The 26575-nt window shown below is 39.4% G+C and overlaps 1 protein-coding gene across 5 annotated transcripts in view; it reads left to right on the top strand.

Moving 5' to 3' along the window:
• Nucleotides 1-26575, top strand: part of Atp9b (ATPase phospholipid transporting 9B (putative)) — a 230947-nt gene that overhangs the window by 62181 nt on the left and 142191 nt on the right. For all 5 annotated transcript variants that reach the window (XM_036204413.1, XM_036204417.1, XM_036204414.1 and 2 more), the window contains exons 7-9: nucleotides 4038-4089; nucleotides 19884-19978; nucleotides 25405-25485. In XM_036204413.1, the coding sequence (XP_036060306.1) occupies nucleotides 4038-4089; nucleotides 19884-19978; nucleotides 25405-25485 (228 nt within the window). The remainder of the gene's footprint in view (nucleotides 1-4037; nucleotides 4090-19883; nucleotides 19979-25404; nucleotides 25486-26575) is intronic.

Raw genomic sequence — 26575 nt, 5'->3', positions numbered from 1 at the left:
CCTGTGTTGAGGCTTGCTACACAGCTCCATCAATCAGCAGAGTGCACGTAGGAAGATGGGAGCAAACGCTGATGAGACCTCAAGAGGAACTCAGTAATAGGTCCACCTAGATATGCACAAAAACTCTTCAAAAAGGTACAAAAGCATGAAAAATAAAAGGGAAACTTTCGGAAGATTAAATAGAAGACTCAGGACTTAGTGGAAAATGAGAAACTTCCAGGAAAAAAGTACAGGAGAAAATACCCTGAATCTAGATATTTAAAATATTAATATTTTATAAATATAGACCTTTAAAATAAAAATATAATTCATAGACTATATACCAAAAGAATATCACACACTTAAAAAGTCTGATAGTTGCATCTTGTTAAAATTTTCTTTGGAAAGAACTATGGTGAAACGATAGGTGCCAATAATAACTAACGAAGATGTCATGATCTGAGAGGGACTGGAGAAGAGGGCGGGAGGGGGGTAGAGATGGAAATGATGTAATACGGTGCTCATGGATGAAGTTCTCAATAATAACTAATGAAGATGTCATGATCTGAGAGGGACTGGAGAAGAGGGCAGGAGAGGGGTAGAGATGGAAGTGCTTATGTATGAAGTTCTCAATAAAAGTTAAAATGAAGAAAGTCGATGTGGCCGGCAGGATGGCTCCGCAAGTAAGGTGATTGTTGACAAGCCTGTGTACCTGTGATCCCTGGGACCACATGGTGGGAGAGGACAGCCTACTATAGCAAATTGTCCTCTGATTTCTATAAAAATGTTAACAAAAACATTTAAAAAGTATACAAAGAAGCTACTGAGTTTGTATTGGGTGAAAACATTTGGGCACTATATATCTAATAAAGAATTGTTGGTGAAATTTGTAAAATCTCTTAAGTCTGAGCAGTAAAAGATTTTCACCTTAGGAAATGGACAGAAAACCTAAGAAAATATTTACCAAGGAACTGTAGATGAAAAATAAACATATGAAAAAATTCCTTATCAGTAAATATCAAGAATACACATAAATCAGAATGGATAATTTAAAATGTCACCAAATGTTGACATTGGTAAAAAGGATATGGTTTATTTAACATATCTGTTGAGAAGACCAGATGGTATAATTATTCTGGAAAATCACATGACAGTTTCTAAAACAAAAAATAAAACAAAAAACAGTCAAAAACCTGGTATAACTGTCTCATGCTCCAAAGTTTAATTCCTGTGCCTTGGGCCTAGTGAGATGCCTCAGCAGATAAAAGATGCTTGATAACTTGAGTTTGATTCCTGTGACCTCCATTGGTGCTCTGGCTCATGCATGTACACTCACATATGTACACATATATAATAAACACAATTCCTGTATCTTTGCCACAAAGAAATATTAATTGATGTTGATACAAAATCCTCTACAGGAATGTTTATATCTGCATTCAAGATAGCCAGAATCAAAGCAGATCAGATATCCTGTATAGATGTCTGGTCAGAGATCCTATGTATAATCACATCATGGCACAGCATGGGAAGAAAATATAAGACTTTGCTTTTGGGAAGTGAATAATTTAAAAATTCCATTCACATTAACATCCAAAGGATCAAAGACTTAAAATAGGTCTAACAGAAGAATGCTGAACTTTGAGCTTGGGAAGTTCTAAATGTGATTGAAAAGATGTTAAAAGAAAATACTAAGTCAGTGGAAAACAGCCCACCTGAGTAGGTATGTTACTGTTAGGAAGTTGGCAGTACTTCTGAAATGGACCTGTAGATCCATGCTTAAAAACCTCAGCTGACTTCTTGATAGATACTGCTGTCTATAATTTGCATAGAAATTCAGAGGACTTAAAATAGCTGACACAATTTTGGGGGAAATTTTCCCATACTCAACACTTCTCCATTTCAGAATATAATACAAAGCTACAGTAGTCAATACAGTGTAGACCTAGTATAAGTGCAGGGGTGATACATCTGTATCTATCTATATTCTAGAATCTCTCTCGCTCCTAGAACTTATGGTTTGTTGGTCTCTGGTAGGTTCCTTGGACAGGCCACTTTCATGCATTCTGCCATTGATGGTTATTTAGTTGCTGATACTCTGTGTCATTTAACATCAAGTGTGCATTCTTGATACTACATATATACCTGGGGTTTAAGCTTGGATGTGTTTCTCCATGGTTGATCATACAAATGGCTGTGTAAAGTGCTGTGTCTTTCCAGTGTACTCTAATTAGGCAGTGTTTTTATATGTGCCAACCTTGGCGTTCTTAGCATTCTAGTGTGCCTTTCTGGTACGTGTGTGTGCTGGAAGTGTAGTTTTAATATGAGTTTCTCTGATGTCTATTAAGTTGGTCACTTTTGTCATGACTTCTGTATCTTTCTGTACTGTTTGGGTAAGAGCGTGGAAAATCTCTTATGTTTTCTTCTACGTGGGCCTTTCTCTGCTTGCAAGTCCCCAGGCCTTTATGTCCTGTGGTCAGAGCCTCCTGACACATATGCTGCAAGCATCCTTTATCTTCTTTCCTGGTGGCCATAATTTGAATAGAATTCTTACTTTTAGGGAAGCCCATTTTGTAATATTTTCATTTAAAGTTAAATATTTTCAAAATAATTCAATAGTAGTGGTGTTGGTGAAGAAAACCCTCCCCATAAAAGTCATGAAGTCATCTGTTGATGTTTGACCTGCATCAACTTTTAGAGGTTCTGTTGTCTTGCCTTGAACATTTTAACTGTGGTTTGAGTCTGTATTAAATTACTGGGAAGGCCAGGCATCATCTCCACTCATCCCCTGTAAGTATCTGCTTTCGTTAGGACTATTTCTTGGTGAGACTGTAATTTTCTTATTGCCCACAGTGCTGGTTTTCTCTTGAGCCTGGTCCTCATATGAGTGGGTCTAGTTCTGCCTTCTCTTGTTTTGCATTGGCATGATTGGCCGTCGTGGTTCAACACCATTCTGTCTTAGTCACTGTGGTTTAATCTTCTTTTCCCAGGTTAGTCCTCGAGTGTGTCTTGTTCAGTTCTTGGCCTTAGCATTTCCCCATAGACTTGAGGAAAATCTTGTTGACTCTTAAGGCTCGTAAACATAATTTATTTTAGCTTTCCTTGTGTTCTGTTCTGTTGAGTTCCAGTGTGTCCATGTCTTATATGTTTTCCTCCCAATGCTTTCCTGGGTTTGGATGTTCCACTCATTTTCTTGTCAGATGATTATTACCTTTCATTTAGAAATACTCTTGGATGTTCACTCAGATTTCTTCCTTGACCTGAGGATCTGTTCGCTCCTACATAGCCACCTCCATTCTTAGTGTTAGAAAGGAATAGCTGTACCTCACAACGTGTCTTTTCACCCTTACTAACTTCTTCATTTTTTTTTTTTCATGAACTGGAGAGTTAAGCCATTTCTTTGTGGTATATGTGCAAATTTTCACTTAGTTCTCAAAAGACATAATTTGTGTAATTATGTGAATTATTATTTTAATGGTATACTTTTTCCTTAGTTTTTTTTTAACTTTTAACATTTCCAATTGATAGAACTATTAATAATAGTAACAGTTAAATGCATGAATAGTGATTTGTAAAAATTTGAATATACCATTGCATCTTTAGTTACTTCCTATTCTGTCCAATAAGAGAATAAATAGCTCTCAAATTTGTGGGGCTTCTCTGTATTTGCTTATTCTCCAGATTGTTTGTTTACCCATGTTCATTATTTTTCTGGTGATGTGGTGTTGGCCCTGGAACAGCCACTGTCTAATTTCCAGGGCATTTTGGAATGAGAAGGAGGCAGTTCTTAGGTGACAACACTACTGTGATGCATTATGTTTTGTTAAGATGCAAATAATATTTAACCTTTCCCACATAAGAAAGGTCTGAAGGCCATGTATATGGCTTGCTGTTGTTTAAAAAAAATCTAAATGTTAATTTTTATATGAAAATTATAAATAATATCTATTTTAGTACAATATTACTTTTTAAAATTTTGTCTTTATTAATTCTTTTTTGTAATAGTATTATGTTAATGTACATCTTCAGATAATAATTAGTACATTACTTTTTTGCAGAACCAAAGAATTCCATCAGATATGGTATTTCTTAGAACTTCAGAGAAAGCAGGTAACTTTTAATGTTTTCTTTTACATTGCTGCAGGTTTTTTATTTGTTTGTTTGTTTGTTTGTTTTTTTGACAAGTTGTTATTGTTTAGCTGTGTCTGACCTGGAGACCAGGCTGGCCTTGAACTCACAGAATTCTGCTTGCCTCTGCCTTCCAAGTATTAAGATTAAAGGCATACACCACCATACTTAGCTTGATTTCTTTGTTTTAAAAAGTAAAATCAAGTTTTCTGCCTATAAAATTTATTTTTAATATTCTAAATTCATTCCAAATGACATTTAATTCTTGATATTTAAAAAATCTGACTTTAGTGTTTAATAATTGCTTAAGAAAATTGTCTGAGTAGACTTTCATTCATATAGGCTTTGAGAACCCAATTACTTAAATAATAGTGTAGCTCAAAATTGTATTGGTATTTTATATTTTCAGTTTTACTTACTTCACATAGAGTTATTTTCTACTTGTTATGTGCACAGTAGTAATTATTGTGTTCACTGCAGACGAGAACAGCATCTTGTGGATTTCTGCACTGTAGTTATAGGTACTTGCCATGACCAGTTCATGGTCTCTCTGTGTGGTAACGCACCTAGGTACTCTCTCTCATAGTGGAAAGAACTATGTGTACGGCATAGACATTTGGGGCCTAGGTGACTTGCCATGGGCTTTGTGGGAAGAACAATATTTAGGACCTGATCTTTCACCTGGAAGCTCATGTGACTAAGTAGAGAAGTCAGGGGTTCTCGGCCAGTGTCTCCTCGGCCAGTTGCTCACGACTACCCTGGCTGTGTGGGCACACGTTCCTTATCTCTAGACTGGGGCAGCATATCAAGGAATGCCATAGCTCCTTTCTGCCCTCTGCATATGGTTTGTAAAACTAGCTGTCATTTTTTTCTTGTCTAGGTTCAGCATGAATGTTACTTGTAAGTGTGAATACCCTTCAAAGGCATGGGTTGGGTTCAGAGTTCATTACTTATTTCCTCTATGTGAAACAACATACTTTAAAAATCAGACTTTAATTGTGTGGGTTTGTGCATGTGAGTGGCCAGAGGAGGGTGTCAGTTCCTTTGAAGCTGGAATTAAAGGCTGGTATGAGCCATCCCATATGGGTGCCAGGACTGGAACTTAGATCCTCTCCAAGAGCAAGGTGGCTCTTAAGTCTTGAGCTGTCTGTTCAGCCCCAAATAGCACGCTTTTAAAAGAAACATTGAGTCATGACAAAGAGATGTTCATCTGCAGCACTGCCCCATGCTGTGCTTGCTTACCTTGCTGGATGAGCTGCCACCAGGAGAAAAGCTATCCATGGTAATCAAAGGACCTGTGAGCTGATAGTTATTTTGTGTTATTTAGTGTGGTGGTATTGTGTTCCCCGAAATATTATGTGTTCCCCAAAATAAACTTGTCTGGGGTCAGAGAACAAGACAGCCACAACATTAAACATGAGGATAGGCAGTGGTAGCACACGCCTTTAATCTTAGCATTCCAGAGGCAGAAATACCTTTGGATCTCTGAGTTCAAGGCCACATTAGAAACAGTCAGGCATCATGACACACGCCTTTAATAGAACTCCAGCCTTTAATCCCAGGGAGTGACGGCAAAAGTAGAAAGATATGTAAGATATATAAGGCGTGAAGACCAGAAACTAGCAGCATTTTGGCGGTTTAGCATTTTGGCTGGGTAAGCTTTTAGGAGCAACACAGTTCAGCTGAGATCCATCTGGATGAGGACTCAGAAGCATGCAGTCTGAGGAAATAAGATCACCTGAGGAACTGGTGAGGTGAGGTAGCTGTGGCGTCTTCTGTTTCTCTGACCTTCCAGCATTTACCCCAATAACTGGCCTCAGGTTTGAGTTAATTAATAAGACCTTTTAAGATTCCAACTACAATTTAGTGTGAGCTTTTATTTTCCCAACTTCTGTACAGACTGGCTAGGTGTTCCTCATATAGTTAAGCACCACAATTACAAGTTTGTCCTTTATTGTGGCTAGAGACTCCTTAATTGTTGTCTGATCCCACTTACTACTATTAGAAGTTGTATTACAAGAGAAGTTTTCTTTTTAGAATGTTTATGTCTACGCTGAGAGTATTGTTTGGCTGTATTAGGATAATGTACTCATTTCCAAAGCATTTCAGTCTAACAAGTATGTGGTATGGTCTTCTGTTACAGCAGTCCATCACTAGGCTTCATTCGTGACTTAGCACCTTTGGAGTAGCAGTGTTTTGCAGTCCAGACTGCCCAGCGCTGTGGGAGTCCATGAGGCCTCCATCTCTTTGAGAGGCTGAGCTCCTTAGCTGTGGGCATGTGCAAGGGCATAGACCTCTTGCTTGTGGTGTATAGCCCCTTTGTCTGGCTAGATTTGAATTCTAGTGTTCTCATAATGATTTTTGCCTCTTTAGTCATAAAGGATGTATTTGGAATTATGGAGTGTGTTTGTGCTTTTTTTGTGATACCTTTTTTTTTGATATCAGAGTAGTATTGGCCTTATTGTCCATTAGGGATTATTCTGTGTCATACTACTTTTTGGAAGAGTCGTTAAAGAAATTTTATTCTTTAAGTGTTTGGTTCAATTCATCGATGAAATGATGTGGGTCTGGTCTTTGAGAGTCTTTGTTTCGTTTTGTTTTTTTAATTTCTAATTACTTGCTAAAGGCCTACCCACATTGTCCTTCTCTTCTTGAATCAATTTTTGTAGTTTGTGTCTTTTTTTCCAATTAGTCTACTTTAGGTTTTTTTAATTCCTGGGCATGCTACAAGTATTCCCTCATGATCTTTTAAAAACAGTTTCTGTAACAGTGGTAGTGATGTCCCTGCCTTTGTTCTTGGTTTATTATTTGAGTCTTCCTTTTGCTTTGTTACTCTGGCTAAAAGGTTGTCAATGTTATTGATTTGTTGAAAGAACTAACTTTGGGTTTCAATGATTTTTTTTTTCTTCATTTGTTTGCCTGTTCTTTATTTCATTTATTGGCACCTACCATTTTCTTCCTTTTCTTTGTTTTTGGTTCAGGTTGATCCTGTGCCTGTAGTTTCTTAAGGTAGAAAGTTACATTATTGATTTTATATCTTTTTTTAACATGGGTGCTTACAATTATAAATGTCCATCTATACTTTTTTTCATTGTCCTCATAAGGTTTACTATGTTGTTTTATTTCCATACCTCTAAAGTAGTCTCTAATCCCTTGCCTTTTCATCATTGATCTATTGTTTTGTGAGTAGTGTGTTGTTCAATTTCCATACTTGTAAATTTCCCAGATTTGCTTCTGCTATGGTTTTTAGGTCATTCTGCTGTGGTCTCATTCTGACTCTCAAATCTGGCTCTAGCGCGTGTGTATCTGTGAGTGTGCTCCATCTGCTGTGCACCCCAAGGAGTCTGTTCTATGTGTGTATCTGTGAGTGTGCTCCATCTGCTGTGCACCCCAAGGAGTCTGTTCTATGTGTGTATCTGTGAGTGTGCTCCATCTGCTGTGCACCCCAAGGAGTCTGTTCTATGTGTGTATCTGTGAGTGTGCTCCATCTGCTGTGCACCCCAAGGAGTCTGTTCTATGTGTGTATCTGTGAGTGTGCTCCATCTGCTGTGCACCCCAAGGAGTCTGTTCTATGTGTGTATCTGTGAGTGTGCTCCATCTGCTGTGCACCCCAAGGAGTCTGTTCTATGTGTGAGTGTTGCTCCAATCTGCTGTGCACCCCAAGGAGTCTGTTCTATGTGTGTATCTGTGAGTGTGGCTCCATCTGCTGTGCACCCCAAGGAGTCTGTTCTATGTGGTGTACTGTGAGGTGTGCCCATCTGCTGTGCCCCCAATGGAGTCCTTGTTCTATGGTGTGTATCTGTGAGTGTGCTCCATCTGCTGTGCACCCCAAGGAGTCTGTTCTATGTGTGTATTTGTGAGTGTGCTCCATCTGCTGTGCACCCCAAGGAGTCTGTTCTATGTGTGTATCAGTGAGTGTGCTCCATCTGCTGTGCACCCCAAGGAGTCTGTTCTAGCTCTGGTCAGTCTGCAGCATTGGTATTCTAATTACCATGTCCATGGGTGAAGGTGAAGTGGATAGTTTGCACCTAGTTTTGCAAGACTGCTAGCATGTGTGTACCTGTGTGATGGCTGTCACCCTCCGCACATGCTCTTTTCCTGCAGTCCATTCTATGTCCGTAGCTGCTTGGTTCTTCTGCATTCACTCTCCTGCTGCAGCACTGTGCGGAGGAGACACATGGCTGCTGTTCTGGGACCCACTCTCCTGCTGGCCTCAGTCTCACCTCAAGAGCAGCTTTATCAGCTGCTTTCTATGGCTCCTGCTTTCATCACCCATCTGTCATTCTCTGCCAGACTCCACCCTGAACATCCCCGAGTGCACAGAAGCCCTCGTGCAGGCAGTTCCATCTGCACCTTCCCTCGTGTAACACCTGGGCTTTTCTTTAGCTTGGCACCTGACCACTGAGAGGAGCTCCCTCACAGCTCCTCCAGTGGTTTCTTCGCATTCTCCAGATGTGCTGCTCTCTTGCTGGGGCATTCTCATGTGCCTCCAGTCCTACTCCTACCCAGCTCCCCTCTAATTAGTCAGTCTCCTGTTTTGTTGTGGGACGTCTTAGACTCTCTATTGCTGTGGTAAAGCACCGTGGCCACGGCAACTTGAGAAGGAAGAATCTGTGTGGTTTTACTGTTCGTGAGGGCTAATAGTCTGTCATGGTGGGAGACATGGCCTCAGACAGAGAGCATGGTGGCTGTAGCAGAAGCTGAGGGCTCTTACCTTGAGCAGGAAGCAAAGTGGCGGGGGGGTGAAGTAAGAGGCTTTGACCTCTAGTGTCATGTGTGTACTAGCAAGGCCGCAGTTCCCAAGCATCACTACCAGCTACAGACCAAGTGTTTAAACACATGAGCCTGTGGGGGATATTTTCATTCAACCTGCCATAGGCGATAGCAAGAAACTTGTCCTTATTGCCTCCTGCATGAATTTTTTCTCAGAGTTCTGTTGCAAATACACCTACCTATATGCTCAGTGTTGTTTTCTCGGGGGGGGGGGTGTTTTCATATTCCTTTAATAATCATTGTCCACTAGTTATTACTTAGGCCTGATGGAAGAGCCATGACTGATAAAGAATATAATGAAATAGAATTTGGTTAGTCTCTGCTTTTTGTTTGGAGTCTTTAATTCATTTCTATATAGTATAATTATTGAAAAGGTAATATTTACATCTATCACTTGTAACTAGTATTTTCATTGTCAGTATAGAGAAGTAGATTTTCAAAGAGTTTATGTTACCCACATTCCTATTGATAATACCTGTTTCTTATGATCTCTGTCTGGTAGCGTGTGCAATATAATAGGTAACTGTGGAGATTTGAATGAAAACGGTCCCCTAAGCTCATGTGTTTGAATACATGTTCTGCAGTTGGTAGAACTGTTTGGGAGGGATTAGGAGCCCTGGCCTTGTTGAAGGAGGTGTGTCACTGGGAGTGGGCTTTTGTACTTTTATATTTTGGTTGTGAGCCTAGCCTTTAACGGCTGAGCCATCTCTCCAGCCCGCTTTTGTACTTTTAAAATGCCCATGCCACTCCTAGTAAGCCAGCCTGTCTGTCTGTCTCTCTCTCTCTCTCTCTCTCTCTCTCTCTCTCTCTCGTTTCATGGTTGATCTTCAACGTGTAAGTCCTTAGCTGCTTCTGCAGCACTATGCTTCCCTGCTTGCAGCTACATTCCCTGGTCATGGCTTACCCTAAGACTGTAAGCAAGCTTTCTAATTAAACCTTTCTTTTACAAGGTGTTTGGTCACTTATTTCATTGTGGCAGTAGAAATATAACTAAGACAGTAAACAAAATATTTGTGTTTGAGAGGTGCTTTTACACATAAATGATTGTGGTAGAAATACATATAAGGTCAAAGAGTTGGGTCTGGTGGCTCACACCTTTAATCTCATCACTTGGGAGGCTGAAGCAGGCGTATTGTGATGAGTTTGAGGCCAGATTTGCCTGTGTACTGAGGTCCAGGCTACTGCGCTACAGAGTAAGATGGTGCTTTAACAAACAAGTAAGACAGACAAAAATAATATTCCAATACACAAAATGGTCTTGGGTAATTAACTTTAAAAGGAAAAAATAATATTGTTGGGGAGTAAATTGTGAACAGCATGCAGTACTGTCAAGTTGAGAGATGGTTATAAATGCTGATTCTTTTCAGAGGAGATTCCTGAGGGCTGGAGACTGAGAACACCATTTTTAAAATTATGCAATTCCTAATAGTTTTGGACATTTGCCAATATCCTCACCATTTTTCACTGCATTATTGCATGGCCTCGGGAGTCAACAGAGAATGAATGGAACACCTGAGTATCAGTAGATGAGATATTTTGTGGTAACCTCAGATAGGGAGCAGCCCAATTGATGACTATTTCTCCAGTCTTTCCTTATATCCCATGTTTCTGGGAAGGTTGGTCTCTGTGGGCTAGTGATACTCAGTATTTTGATGTTCAGGAGTCCGTTTGAGAATCCCAATTTCTTTACCTTACAAAAATCTGCAAAGTTCACATTGTTACTACATTTGTATTATTTACATATATAATCCTGTGTGAGTACTAGTACATTTGAGTTTGAGACCTCTGTAGTTGTAGTCTGACTTAACCTATCATTGTTTTGTTCTATACTTCTGCCTGTCAAATTTAAATGTTAAAATATTACTACTCACTCACCTGCAGATATTAAGACTCAGATTGCTTTTTACTGTGTCTTCCTTTTACACAATGGCTTCCAAATTTGATAAAAATTTGTGTCATAATATTTCCTTCAGTCTGAATCCTTAGTTTCAGAAACTCTTGGGTGATTTTTGCTGTCTTCTTTTAACTGTAAAACTTTATCAAAATAACAGTCAAAATGTAACCTGTACCTTCAGCTAATCTTATTTTAAACTTATGGTTGCATATTCCTTCAGACCAGCAGCTTCCAGCTCAAGGTTTTCTTCCTGACAACCACAATCATTCCTTCTTCTCTTTGTTCCCAAATCTTGACTGCTGCTTGTTCATGTGGAGATTGTTCAGCACTGGGTTCCTGTATAACCACAGGTTTTATCCAGTTGTAACACTCTTTTCCATCCCTTCTGCCCCTGGATTAGACCTTACTTGTGCAATTGTATTTATTCAGTCTGTAGCATTTTTCTGTGGGGTACAGAGGGGTGTTTTACATGAAGGTCAGCAAAATGCACTTCTCTTTTGTGTGATTGATTCTAAGTAATTAGTTAAAGTTTCACTCTTGTCTAGTTATTAGCAGAAAATAAACATATTCAGGATTTTTTGTGTTATTTACTAACTTTTTTTTTGCTTTTCAATTTTAGTTTTAAAAATTCCTTTGTATCATATCATTTTTTTATAATAAAATTCTAAACTTTGGTCAGTGTAGGAGTCCTAAGTATAACATTGTGGTTTAGAGCTGAACAGTAACATCCGGGTGGGTGCTTGTCAATACAGTATGGTAAGTCAATCCATGGCATTCTATTGACTGAGTATTAATAAGAGTATTCTATTGAGCCATGACTGGATTGTTTAGAATGTAAATGGAGCTGTTGATGGATCTGGTGACTGATGACTTAAATTCCAATTAATCAATTGTTCCTTCAGTTTCTTAATCCAGATCAAGTATCTCCTGAGTGCATGCAGTTCTTTTAGTGGTATTAGCAGAAACGAATGCTTTAGAACTGATTTTCATTAATCTCTTATAAATCCCAATCTCTTTTTTACTTGTATCTAAGTGATAATGTTATAGTTTAAGTGTTTGGAACACAATACAGTCCCTCAGCTGTCACTTGTTAGTGGGATGAGGATAGGTAAGTGACACTGTTCTCATCCACATTATCTCTATAGGAAGATATATCTTGCCACTAGTTTAAAAATTTCATGCAGTCATTAAGTCATATAAATATTTAAAAATCAAGTTTAATAGCCAAAGATCTGGTATTATAAATACCAGTCAATGACTATTTTTCTTTTGTAGAAGATATACTGTAGCTCATCTCTTTCCGAGCTATTGGATACATGAGTTTTTGCAAGTTGCCTGCTGATGTTTCAGGATGACTTGTTACTGCTGTGACAGGGTCCTCACAGGGTCCCCTCACTTTATCATCCCTTCATGTGGCTCTTCATGTGACACAGACACTAGCTGGTCTTAATTTGAGGTCATTAAATCTGTCCTTTCCTGTCAACTCTTGTCAATTATACAAAATAAAATCAAGTATTCATAAGAAGTCTGTAATAGGATATAAGCAGATCAGTTTAATAATTCAGTTTTACTGAGCTTTAACTAGTATCAGTTATAGCTAGTGCTTTCTGTTTAAAAAAAAAAAAAATTACTGGATTGGTCTTGGTAACACAAGCCTCCCTGGCTACACTTCAGATTTTGTTGTAGCTCTTTCCTCTATCATATCAGTGACTTGAAGTTAGTAATTTTCAGTCATCTTAGGTCATTTCCCCTTTAAATTTTAAAAATAATATATACTTATTTAACATGGTGCATACCTTTTATCTTTAAAGGACTTAGATTGCAGAGCTTATTGTGTTTATAGGGTTCTGTTGTGCTGTTTTTGTTTTTGTGCTAGAAATGAAAGACATTTCAGAGCATATCACCTATTTCTATTTAAATTTTGGAAAGCAAGGTTTTAGAAGTGGACAGATAGAAACTAGAATCTAGTCCATTGAAGTTTCATTTACTCTTTAATCAGAATACATATACTTACATTTAAGTTGGAGTAAAAAAAGCCAATCTTGAGTAAACATATAACTTTAGAGCTACCTGATCTGCATTTTTTACTGCTCTTTAGCTTTTCTAATCAGCATGTGAAAAATGTTTTCTGTGACACGAATTTCTAAACGGTCTTATATAAAAAACAAACAAACAAAACAAAACAAAAAAACTGGAGCCAGATATTGGGGTGAAAGCCGAAAGATCAGAGAAGCAGAACAGCCACAGCCAACCTCACCTCATTAATTCCTCAGCTGACCCTGTTTCCACGAATCCTTAGACTAAAATCCCCTGAGTTTTCACGCCTGAGGGTCTTAGTTAAACTGCTGCTTAGTTCCTGTCTCCTCACGCCTTATATACAGCTCTCCACCCAGCCATGTCACTTCCTGAGATTAAAGGTGTGTGTGCTTTCCAAGCAGAGGCATGAGATCTCAAGTGATGGGATTAAAGGCATGTGCCACCACTGCCTGGTCTGTTCCCAATGCGGCCTTCAACTCACTGAGATCCAGACAGATCTCTGCTTCCTGAGTGATAGGATTAAAGGTGTGTGCCACCACTGTCTGGCCTCTATGTGTAATCTAGTGGCTGACTCTGTCCTCTGATCCCCAGATAACTTTACTAGGGTACATCATATATCACCACAGTTTTCCTTTTCATAGTCCTTTTGACAGTGTACAACAGTTTGTTTATTCAATTATGCATATCTTCCAAAATGCATATACTCAGGTGAAGGTCCCTTAATGTAACATCAACTGATAAAGCAAATAGTTGAAAAACCTGGGGAGCCAGATATTGGGGTAAAAAGCTGAGAGATCAGAAAAGCAGAAAGAAGCCAGACACTTTCTTAACCACTTGGAGATCCTCCGCCAAAGAGACCTAATTCTTGTTTACCTATTCCTATATGCCTTTCTGTTCTGCCATCTCATTTCCTCCCTGTGCCCAGCTACATCACTTCCTCTTCCTGCTCAGCTCTGTCACTTCATGTCTGTCTGTAGAGACCTGCAGATCTTTATGGTTAGTGCTGGGAGTAAAGGTATGTACTACCAGGCCTGGCTCTGTTCCCAGTGTGGTCTTGAACTCACAGAGATCCAGATGGATCTCTGCCTACCAAGTGATAGGATTAAAGGTATTTACTACCACTGCCTGACCTCTGTGTTTACTATAGTGGCTGGCTTTTTCCTCTGCTCCTCAGATAAAATTTATTGAGGTACACATAAAATATCACCACATTTCCCCTTTTTTGTGTAATATAAAAATTAAAAAAGTTAAAACTAATATAAGAAAAACTATATATAATAAATACAATAACTATATCCAATTTATACAAGCAATAAATACATCAACAGTGTATAGTCCATTTGCATTTGACAAATTCAGTGAAAATATTCCATTATCCTATTTTTGTGAATCCAAAGGATTGTATCTAATTTACATTCTATCCTAATTTGCATTACCCAAACTATCTTTTGATGTCTTTTAAACTTATACACTTTATAACTTTTAGTGAGTTTCTTTTCTGAATTTAACAAAGAAAACTGTAACTATCTAATCTTCAACTCCCTCAGAGACCCATGAAGGAAGTAATTAATATTACCTAGTAAAACAGGATGTGCAAACAAGTGACTTTCAAAAAATGTAAGTTATGACAGAAACAGCCAACTGCCTGGACAGTTTCTCTGCAACATTTGGGCATCATCTTTGGCCTGTAGGCTTATCGTATCTGACAGACTAATCTGTGAAGCAGGTTTTTCTAAAGAGCCTTCTTTCCTTGTCTTGGCAAGGATCAGCAGTCCTTTGTTTTATGTCTTACTTGTCTATTTTGGACAGCATACTGTCACCAGTCAATGTGAGGGCTGAACAACAACAGAATGATCTTTATACAGAGTAGGAACAAGACAATATTCATTAGCTTAGTACAGACATTGTTTCTTCTCTGGCAATCAAGGAGACACATACCTAATTATAGGTATGGATTTTCATGATCTCTTTTCATTTCAGATGATTGTGTAGAAAAGGTTATTGGATGCAGCTATGTGAAGATAAAGTCTTATCTACTTTTATCTTTTCAGATTTGTGATAATGAAAATAATAAACAATCAGTTGAGTTTATATAGCATACATTCTTGGCAGACTTCTGGAAAATTTTCCTATAAGTTTTACAACATGATTTCAAAGATATTTTTCTGTAAGTGGTGTTTTCCTGTCCTGACTTCCTGGTCCCAAATAAACACACAGAAACTTATATTAATTACAAATGCCCAGCCAATAGCTCAGGCTTGTCACTAGCTAATACTTACATTTAAGTTAACCCATTTCTATTAATCTATGTATTACCACTTGGCTTGTGGCTTTACCTATTCTCTAGCATCTCCTGCAGTGGCAGGCTGCCATCTCCCGTACTCTGCCCTTCTTCTTCCCTGTCCTTAGTTTGGTTTTTCTGACTAACTTTATTTTGTTCAGGTATTGGGTAATCAGTTTCTTTATTAGACTAGTTACAGCGACATATATTCACATAATGTAAAGGAATATTCCACAGCATTTTTCTCAATGGGTAGATGAAGAAAAAGGTACAAAACTGAGGCTTCATAATGTAAATGTAACCTTACATGGCGCAACAGTTAGTACATTGTCAGATTAGTGCTTGGCTCCAAGCTGTCTGATTCTTTCTTCTACGTTGTGCTACATTATAGGGATCCTTCATTTTTGTTCATGGGGTCTTCTATGATTAACCCTTCATTACAACTTGACAAAATTTAGATCACCTCAGAGATTGGTGAAGGATGCCACTGAGTGCATCTGTGGGGACATTTCCAATGAGGGTTGAGTGAGTGGGGAAGATCTACCCTAAATGACAGTGACATCTTACAAAACACTCACCCAGAAAGGGAAAAAGTAAAAAACATGTCTGGCATCAACACTTCTCTTTTTCTGCTTGTCCTTGGTCATATGACCAATTGTCTTCTGCCATACTGTCTGCTGCCATAATGATTTGTTGTCCTTAGGACATAAGACCAAATGACCATGGACTAAATTTGAAGAAACCATGAGTCAACATACATCTTTCTCCCTGTGTTTGTGACAGCCATTGTTTCACAACAATGAGATCAGTAACTAAAATAGGGCTACTTTTCTGTATTGTAGTTTGCTGCAAATATCTGTGTCTTTATGTGACTGGATTCCAGGAGCATCTCCAAGCATGCACTCCTGTGAAAACTAAGTGTCTCCTAAAGCTGCCAAGTGTAAATTGTCTCTGATTGGCAACCAGTGTAGGGCTTCTTATTTTCACTAAAGAAAATCCCTGTGCTAATCTTAAATGTTCAGTTATATATCTCTTGAGAGTAATTGTATCAGTATTTTTCAGATTTTTTTCCCTATTAATAATAGACTGAGTCAATGGCAACTGAGTCATACCCTCTTTCTTCCTCCCAGATTTCCTGTAGGACCCTGTAGGGCCCTGTAGTCAAGAGTCAAGCAACTCACGGCACCTGGAGCTGCCAGGTTAGGACCTAACTAGGAGGAACTGGCCTCTGTCTGTTTTCCCTAGTCCCATGTTGTGGATGCCCTGCTGAAGTAGACTTGGGATAAACACTTGACCAGCTCCTAGTCATGTCCAGTAGAATTCTATTCCAGACTCACAGTTCTGTTACCCCAGTGAGGTTTGGCAGGCTGAAGGAAATTTGTGAAAGTACTGCTATCCCAAGTGTCTTAATTAGTGTACTATTGCTATGCAGAGACACCATGACTACAACAAGTCTTCTAAAGGGAAGAATTTAATTGGAGCTAGCTTGCAGTTCAGAGGTTTAATCCATTGTTATCACAGTGGGGAGAATGGTGGCACTCAGGCAGACATGGTGCTGAAGAAGTAGCTTGAGAGTTCTGTATCCAGATCCATAGACAGCAGGAAGAGAAAGAGACGCTGGGCCTGGCTTGAGCATTTGAAACCCCAAAGCCCACCTCCAGTGACACACTTCCTTCAACAAGGCCACACCTCCTAATCTACATTAAGTAGCTCCACTCCCTAAGGACCAAACATTCAAATCTGTGAGCCATTCTTGTACAAACCACCCCACAACTGTAGAATCACTTGAAGAGCAAGTGTTCTGCAGGTCCAGAGAAGTGGCCCAGAGCATCTACTCAGAGGTAGAAACAGATACCAAGGACAAGATTTCTGTACCTTTACCTGAAGACTGGAGAAGAGCCTAGCAAGGTTCATCCCTAACAGGGGCATTGTTGGAAATACTGAAGAGCTTGGTAGCCAGCTTTTTTTTTTTTTTTTTTATTATTATGTGTTTTAATTTTAGACATCAGCCATGGGTTCCCCTGTCCTCCAGTACCAAGACACCCCTGGGGATTCATTTAAACCTGGTGGATTAAGTACAGGCAGGTCCTGTCCCCTCTTTCCAGACTGAGCAAAGTGTCCCTGTGTAAGCTCCAGGTGTCCAACTGTCGAGAAAGAGGAGGGACCTCAAGAGTGTGAATTGTTGAATCCACGGTAGCCAGCTTTTTAAAGTGGCAGCATGTACCGAAACTCCTGTGATAGTTCCTGGATCAAGCTTTTTCTGGGGTGAGAAACTGTATACTTGTGCTAGGCTCTTAGCAACCATGAGAAAGGACTACAACACAGTCTAAAGTATTCTCCCAGAAACAGAGTCCTTCAGCAGGGCCCAGGGAACACTGAAAATGTCGGTTGCTTTGAGGTTGTATAAAATAACAATGGTGGCATTCTGTGAAACTTACAGTGCAGTAGCTCATTGCCCTCTCCCCCATACTCAAGCTCCTTGTCTTGAAACATTGTTCATAAAGAAAGACAAAGCCACCCTTTTCCTAGGGAGCTACCTCAAGGCTAGTTGAATCCTAAGGACAGAAATCTCTATTTGGGTTTTATTGTAACTGCACATGAGCAGGAAAGGTAGACCTCACTGTCTGTATCCTCCATCGCTGCAGCCCTGGGCATTGACTAGTCTGGTTCCAGCCTCAGGGCAGAACCGAAGCTGTCCTTGGTGCCTCTGGACAAAAGGCTGACGTGTTTGGAGTGTAAGATGGGAACAGAATATTGGTGAATGGTATCAGTAGAGATCCAGGCCTTCCAGCCCATGATTGGTAAAAGAGGGAATATATGGAGCCTGACAATTAACAGTGTCTTTGATACTGTGCTGAGAACAGGCACCTGGGCGGTGGAGGTGTCAGGAGTGTTCCTTCAGAAGGGAGGGAGGGTGCTGATGGGAACTTTGGGTTGTTTACAAGCTGTGCACCTTTTCATACTGGAGTATAATGTATATGGAGTATAACAAGGTTTGTGGGGGTTTGTAACTTTTACTTTATAATTAAAGTTTATAAGTGACTTAAAGAATTCTCTGTGACTGAAGCATGACTTTGATTATTCTTTGTTTTGCTTTTTGTGCTGTTGGGGATTGAATCAAAGGTCTTGCACATACTCGTTTAAGTGCAGTGCCATAGTCTACAGCCATATCCCTGAATTTGTTGTTTTATGGACTTCCTTTTATTGCTTAAGAATTGCTTTATTACAAGCTTATTGTAATTTGTTCTTTAAATTATGTAAAGCATGCGTAATTTTCAGATGAACAGTGTAAGGTATGATCAGGAAGGTTCCAGCTTCTGTTCTGTTCCTTCATCTGTACCTTTCTTCCCTATGTATATTTCACATATCTGTATTTGTACATGTATGTAACAAAACATATTTATAGATATACATGCAGGTATGCTTGTACATAGAGCACAGAAACACATGTATGAACACGTAATAGATATCTATGGATGCACAAGAGCGCATTGCATGCATATAAAAGATACATGTACACAGAGGCACAAAAGGATGCAGATTTGCATACTTGTAGTTACATAACAGCACATAGAGATATGAACATACATAAATATTTTTCCTCTCCCTTCCTTTACCCCCCCCCAACACTTCATGTCAGTGTTTATCAAACCCTCTTCAAGCGAGCAGTTACCACTGCAAGAATATCCCACTTTGCACATGCATTGCTCTCTATTGTTCTAAAACATAATGTTTTAATTGTTCCCCCCCCATAGAGTGTTAGGTAGCCCAAACTATCCTCAAACTCTCTGTAGCTGAGGACACCCTTGAATTCCAGATCCTCTTGCTCTACCTCCCAAGTGCTGGCATTGCAAGTGTGTGCCCCATGCCTCAGTCAAGTCCCCCACCCCCCCCGGTGTACGTGTGCACCATATTTTTTCACTTAACACTGTGTCCTACTGATCTTCTCACATTGCTGAGCTCTTTGTGCTTGCCTCTTTGAGTTTCTGCCTTTACTGTTTTATTCCACTTGTTCTCTAATCCTTGTGCCAACCTTTCATTATTGTAACACTGTTGCAGGGAGTGCTCTGTGTGTGCATCATTTAGTGCATTTGTGTTTGCTTTCATCTCTAGGATCAATTCTAAGAAAAGGGATGATGAATATGGTCTGGGGGTAATTATATTGTTGGGATTCAGATTTTTCCCCTTCTGAAATTTGATGGGTTTGTTATTATACAATAGCACTTACCTGGGTATTAGCATTTCAGCTGTGCTTGTATTGCTGAACATTTATATTGGTCAATTAACATTTTATTACCAAGGTAATGTCAGACTCTGAGATATTTTTGTATGTATCTTATTATCTTGTCATCATCAAAATATAGATTTAAAAATAGAAATGATTTAGACAGCTTTCTCAAAGTACTAGTTGATATTAAACCTTAACAGGCATAGGCAGGGGTTGTAACTCAGTGGTAGGGCACTTGTCTAACACGCTCAGGGCTCTGGGTTTGAGCCATAGCACCGTGCAGAACACGCACAGATACTGTCACTGCCACCACCAGAACTACCACTGCAGCAAAAACACAGGCACCAAACAGGACATAAGTGATTAAAAAATAGATTTATTCTCAGAGCCAAATGATAGCATCTGAAATGAGGGCTTTTAAAGCTGGTTGTTCTTTGGACTATTTAGATGAATTATTTTGTGAGTCCCACTGTGCCGAAATCTGCTTTGCAAACACTTATAACTTAGGAGAACTCTTCTTCAATGCAGTTCCAGATGGTGACGTTTTCTCCTCTACCTCCAAGGTTCATGTTTTATCCGCACGGACCAGCTAGATGGTGAGACCGACTGGAAGCTGAAGGTGGCGGTGAGCTGCACACAAAGGCTGCCAGCCCTAGGGGTGAGCACCACTGGGCACCGTTCATTCTTCCTTCCTTTCTTTCCCTTTTCCTTTCCCCTTTCCCTTTTCCCCTTTTCCTTTCCCCTTTCCCTTTTCCTTTCTCCTTTTCCCTTTCCCCTTTTCCTTTCCCCTTTCCCTTTTCCTTTCTCCTTTTCCCTTTCCCTTTTCCCTTTCTCCTTTTCCTTTCCCCTTTCCCTTTTCCTTTCTCCTTTTCCCTTTCCCCTTTTCCTTTCCCCTTTTCCCTTTTCCCCTTTTCCTTTTCCCTTTCCCCTTTCCCCTTTCCCCCTTTTCCCCTTCCTCCTATCCCTTTCCTTTCCTTTTTGCAGTGGTTTCTAACAGACAAGGAAGTTTCTGTGTAATTTTCTTTTTCCTCCAGGTCCTTACAGATGATGTGGTTCCTGGTTTAGAGTCTGTTTTAGGTAGTATTGGATGTCCTGTTGATTTGGCACTTAGACTATGTTTTTATTTGTTGTTAACATCTTAGTTAAGTAATTTTAAGCTGAGACCTTGGGGTGACAGGCAGGCGAGTCTGTTGCTGAGAACTGGCTGCAGGGTAAGGTATTCTGGGAGAAAAGAATAGGCCTTACTTAGCCTGGTCTTTGAGTCAAGTCTTTTGCTTACAGTTCTCCTTCTGAGGACAGGAGACTTTGGTCTGGAGGAAGTGAGTGCTGCTGTCTTGTATGCTGAGGGAAGCGGGGGATACTTTCCTATCACAGCTTAACAGTTGCAGAGTGGGTCCCGCCTCACACACATACCCTAGGAAGCTGCATGGAGAGTTTAGGGAGAACAAGAGCTGAGATTTTTGCAGATTCAGTCATTTCTAAAGCAGCTTTCTTAGATGTCAGTCTCTTCTGCTAGTATACCTTTTCTTCTTTCCTTCCTCCCTCCTTTTCTCCCCTCTCCCCTCTCTCCCTCCCTTCTCTCCCGCCTTCCTCCCTCCCTTCCTACCTTTTTAAAAAAGCTACCGTTGTAACAATCGATGCTTCATTTTTGTTAGTTTATATATAGTACAAATCTGGACACAAGAAGCTTTGTCTTACATGATTTGCTGGCCTTCTGTGGATAGAGGAAAGACGGAGATTATTAAGAGTAACGTTTTAACTCAAGCAGTATTGCCGAGAGAAGAAGGGCTTCTAGGGAGGAGGAGTGGCTGCTTCACTGTACAGTTCATGACCTCCATGGACAGCAGGTGCTTCCTTCACTGTCTGTGGACTCCGGGAGTTAAATGCGATTTATGCGGCTGAGATTTGGGCAAAATTTGGTTTTGGGGTATTTTAGTGTTACCTGTATTTCAGGTAGTTTCTAAGCTAGGGTTTATTCCTGAAATATTTTCTATCTTTATATCTTTGCCAAAACCAGTTGGAGCCTAATCTGGTCTCCTTATTCCTTCCTTTGTGAAGGAATACAGGATTTGTAGCTGAGTGATACTGAGGATAAATTTTCTCCTCTAGTAACATGCAGAGTGCCTTGCAGCACCATGAATGTTTGTCAGTAGGGGTGAAATTTACCTTCAGCACTGACTGCCATTAATAGATCACTTACATCTTCCTGGACAGACACATATTTAGGAGAGAATGCCACAAATACTGTTTGCCCAAAAGTACATTTAATGATATGTTTGGGGTCATTTTTTAATATAAGTTTTCATAAATGTTTCTGAAGTTTTGTGGTGTGTTTTTGAGATAGAGTTTCACTACATGGCCTAGGCTAGCTTTAAATTTGAAACTCTCACCCAGGTCACCAAGTGCCAAGAGTATGGACATGCACCATCATGCCTGATATATTGTCTGCTTTACATAGATTTTTCTTGAAAAAAATTTAGCCAGGCCTGTATTGTCAGCCATTTGGAAACTGAGGCAAAAGGATTGCAAATTTAGGTCCCATCTCAGCTTACAGAGTGAGCTCAAAGCTAGCTAGAATACTTAATGTGAAACCTATCTCATAATACAGAGGGCAAGAGGCCTGGGGATATGGTGCAGTGTTAGATTACTTAAAGTCCCTGCCTGGCACCCTAGATGCCCTGGTCTCAGTCGGCTCCCAGTACTCCCAACCCCCAATGGAAATGTTTTTAATTTATATGTAAATGTTTACGTGTGTGTGTGTGTGTGTGTGTGTGTGTGTGTGTGTGTATGTATAATGTTTGTGTATTTTGTTATATGGCCTACCAGTGTCTTAAAGTATTTTTTAAAGTGGACACTGCTCTTAGTTTTATGCTTAGACTATTTGCACTATTATAGTTTACATGATTTTGAATTTCTGTCTTTTATACTAAATATGTAATCTGTCTGGTGTCTGTACAAAAACATAGGTTTCTTCTCAAAGGTAATAAGAGATAGTTTTTTGTTTGTTTGTTTGTTTGTTTTTTTCTGAAGCAGAAATTGATTGACCATGGCCTAGAAAAACAGATTCAGACTACCTAAATTTTATGCTCTATATAACAGTTTCATGAATTTTTGAAACTTTCACATTATTTTGTGTGTGTCTATGTTTGTGTGGCATGTGGCGGTCAGAGGACAGTTTGTGGGAATAGTTCTCTCCTACTGTGTAGGTTCCAGGGATCCAATTAAGGTAATTAAGAAAGTGCCTTTTCCCACTAAGCCACCTTACTAACCCTCACAAAGGCTTCTCTTCACTTCTATCTCTTTCTTCTCTTGTCTCTCTTCTCGTCTCTTCTCTTCTCTCTTGTCTTTTTTTTCTTTCTTCCTTTCTCTCTCTCTCTTTTTCTTTTGGCACTATTTTTTTTGGGGTGGGGGAGCTGAGGATCGAACCCAGGGCCTTGCGCTTGCTAGGCAAGCGCTCTACCACTGAGCTAAATCCCGAACCCCAATCATGGCACTTTTAATACATTGGAAATATCAGGTAGTTAGGTTGCAAAGCCATGGGGACAGGGCACAGATGTTGTCTGACATTCTTAGCCTTTGAGCTGGTAGAATACTGGGGTTGTCGGCATTTATAATGTGCAGTTTCTGAAATATTCCAGACCAGTCCTTGAATGTGCAGATGAAGAAGCCTGTCTATCCCACAGAATACAAACCCTGTTAGAAAGAATTTGAAAGAAAATTGAAACTTAGCTAAACAAGAATATGCTGTTTGTGATTTAACTCAAGCAATTCTAGAAGAGCAAAGTAGCAGTTGAAGAGGGTCAGAGTGGAGGTGGAGGACAGGAGAGGAGGGGCTGTTCTCAAACTTAGGGTCACAGCTTGGGCTCCAAGGCAGGCCTAGCCACTTCTCCTTTATAAACCACTTAAAGAGCCAGGTTAAAAGTGGAAGGCAGAGAAGCGAGATTTATTCAATATGGCCACATTGGGTAGAGGGGCAGGGTACCCACAAAACCTCTCAGGTACATCTTTGGGGTTCTGAAATGAAATCAAAGTTTAAATAGAGGGCTAAGGACACAAACATCTAAGCAGTTGTAGTGAAGGCATGTCCCATGTACCACTGTTGACCCATTCTTATCTGGGTCCCAACCTGTAAGGTGTCTGACAAGGTGCTAAAACTCTTTGAAGTCTTTCTCTAAAAGACAAGTCCCCCTTGGCTGACACCCTTCCCTTCTCCCAGCATGAGATTCCTGGGGAAATTCCCATTTCTTTGGTGTCTATTGTTTCAACATTGACAGTCAGGTCTAGAGAGCCAGTATCTCTTTAGAATGGCCTCTTTCCCCCTAGGTCCTTCAGAGGTAGAGGTGGAGGAAAGTAGAGGGAGAAATGGAGCTAGAGAAATGTAGAAGTCCAGGAGAATACAGGTGGGGGGGGGGGGAGAGTTGAAGGTAGGTTCCATGGGAGGGTGGAAGTAGACATGCAGTAGGTAGCAGCAGATGAGAATGGAGGGGGCAGGTGGAGGAGGGGAGCGTACAGTGGGTACTTGGAGGTAATTGGAGTGTTGTCTATCTTGACTATGGTGAGGAGCATAGGTATACATGTATATCAAATCATTTAATTTTATATTTTAATTATGTATAATATGTACATAAATTATGTGCTGCTAAAATAATAAAAATTCAGTGTACTATTTCCTGTTCATAACTTTGAATGACTTTTTTAATCACAGGAAATCATGCTTTATTGTATTCAATGTTTGGAGAATCTTAATCTTCTCTTCCTTTTTTTTTTTTTTTTTTTTTTTGGTTTTTTTCGAGACAGGAGCTCATTTGGTAGCCCAGGCTGGCCTCGAACTCACAGAGATCCTCCTGGCTCTGCCTTCCGAGTGCTGGGATTAAAAGCATGTGCCACCACCGCCTGGCCTTCTCTTCCTTTTTAATGGAAACTATAGATGTTAATTTATATTTAAATTATTCTGGTATATATTTTATATAATATAGTAATTAAAGAAATATATATTTCATGTAGTGCTACTTTCAGATTTTATGCCTGATATTTGATTGGAAGTATGAGTAATTATTGTGAGATAATTGTATAATTAATGAAGACATTTTAGTTTTTTATTTGGTGGTACACTAACAAGAATATTTTCTAGAAAAGAACCAACCTATCCACAGACCATCATAAAGCTGGAAACACTATTCTTTTTCATAGAAAAGAAAGCTCTGATTTCATTGTGGCCAGGCACTTCAGTTGGTTATCATTTTGTAGATTACAATGCCATAGCTGTCACTTGTTTTAACTCCTGTGTCTGGGAGTGATGGATTTGGAAAGACTTTGTGTCACGTCCCCAGTAGTCCTTCTAGCTCCTGACAGTGTGGTGCAGGGTAGGTAACCTGCTTGTGCTAGAGCCTTTTGTCCTCTTAATGTGGTCAGAGCCTGGAGCTTGGGGAAGGGGTTCCTGTGAGCAAGGCTGTTCTGCTGCTCTGCAATCCCAGATGTGGTTCCCACTTGCTGCTGCCTGGTTGTCAGAGCACTTTCCAGACACTGTAGACATTGGGGAAATATGCTTCTGGCTTTTGTGATCAAGCAAATTTATTAACAACCATGAGACTCTAGCAATTTTCAATAAATCATGAGTTGCTGATTTATTTCAAAAGATCCATATAGCAGTAAACAATACCATTTACATTTAATTAGTTTTATTGAACAAGAAGCAATTTTATTTGTAATGAAACACATGTTATGATTAAGGATGTATTTTAATGACCTTTAAGTAATGCGAACAAATGTTGCCCTTGACCTAATAGCAGAGGCTTTCCTACATTATTGAAAACTTCAGAATGATTTTTAAATTATCATGAAACGCTTCGAATGACACTCTCATTATTGTGCCATTATTCAGTCATTTGATGTCTAATATACTAAATGAGACGCATGCTTGTAAATGTTCATGTGCGTGTGGAAATGAGGATTGTTGCTAGCTTGTTCTTTATGGCCCTATATCAAAAGGTGGTGTGTGGTATGGAAGTTTCATGTGTTGAGAATTACTGCGACCATGTTTATTCAGTCATAAGATTGATGCTCCTTTCATTTTCTATTTTCCAGGACCTTTTTTCTATCAGTGCCTATGTTTATGCTCAGAAGCCACAACTGGATATTCACAGTTTTGAAGGAACATTTACGAGGGTAAGTTAAGCATTTGGTTAATATAAAGATATTCAGTATTTGTATAAGTTAAAGGTAGTAGACCTTTGTTTGGAGAGAATAATTCAGTCTAGAGTAGATTCACACAGATGCTCTAAAGCATGAAGCAAAAACTGTAAAATGTGTCAGGTTCTTAGAGGTTCCCATGCCACGTCTGTGCCTGAGGAGTACATTGAGTGGGCAGACTCCTTGGGTTGTAGACACGTACTGCTGATAAGATCTGCCTCCACAGGCTAGGAGTCAGGAACACAGCACAGTGTAGCTAATTCAGTCTTGGCTTCTGATAATAGTTGATGACCAATGTGCCCAGCACTTCTAGCTTCTTGTTTCCTGGGAGGATAAATACACATTTCCATGCACGTATGTGCTTTTTATACAGCCCTTCACTTCCATGGGTATTCTGTTCCACATGCTTTTTGTTATGGAGACTTGGGAAAGCTTGAAGCCCAATTTTGCTCTTGACTATTGGATATAGAACTGAATACTTATTTTAGCAGCTTGTAACTGTTAACATATTTCTTAATAAGGGACTTTATTATATGATTGTGGTTTTTTTATATTGGAATATGGTTGGACATGTTTGTTAATTGTCATATACAAGATTTATGTTGTGATCATTATCACTTGTAAAACTATTTGCAGGTGCTAAATTATTTGACAGTTAATATACAAGTTATGAGGATGCAAGTTGAGGACACTTGTGAATCATTTGGAGTCCACAGGGGAGATGGATATCACTTTATAGCTGCTTATTTACATGCGTGCTATGGAGTTACATGCCAAGATGTACATGGAAACATGGGACGAAGCATGTGCTCTTGACGCTTTATGATCATTCTGTGCTTTTTCAAAAATATTATGAAAAAAAACCTCACATTCTTATAGATAACATTTTAACATGTAAGAAAAATTGTTAGAAATAGGTGTCTTTCAATACAGAAATTACTCCAACCTTCCTTACAAATCTTAAATACTATTGGTGGTCTTCTTTTTCTTTACTTCTTTCTCTTTCTTTTCTAGTTTGAATTGCTTATGGCTTCCTAAGTGTTGGCAATGTTTGCTAGACAGATAT

Source organism: Onychomys torridus, chromosome 13 (genome assembly GCF_903995425.1).
Source record: "Onychomys torridus chromosome 13, mOncTor1.1, whole genome shotgun sequence".
Lineage (NCBI taxonomy): Eukaryota > Metazoa > Chordata > Mammalia > Rodentia > Cricetidae > Onychomys > Onychomys torridus.
Note: the sequence above shows the minus strand (reverse complement) of the source record. Positions and strands in the feature narration are given on the sequence as shown.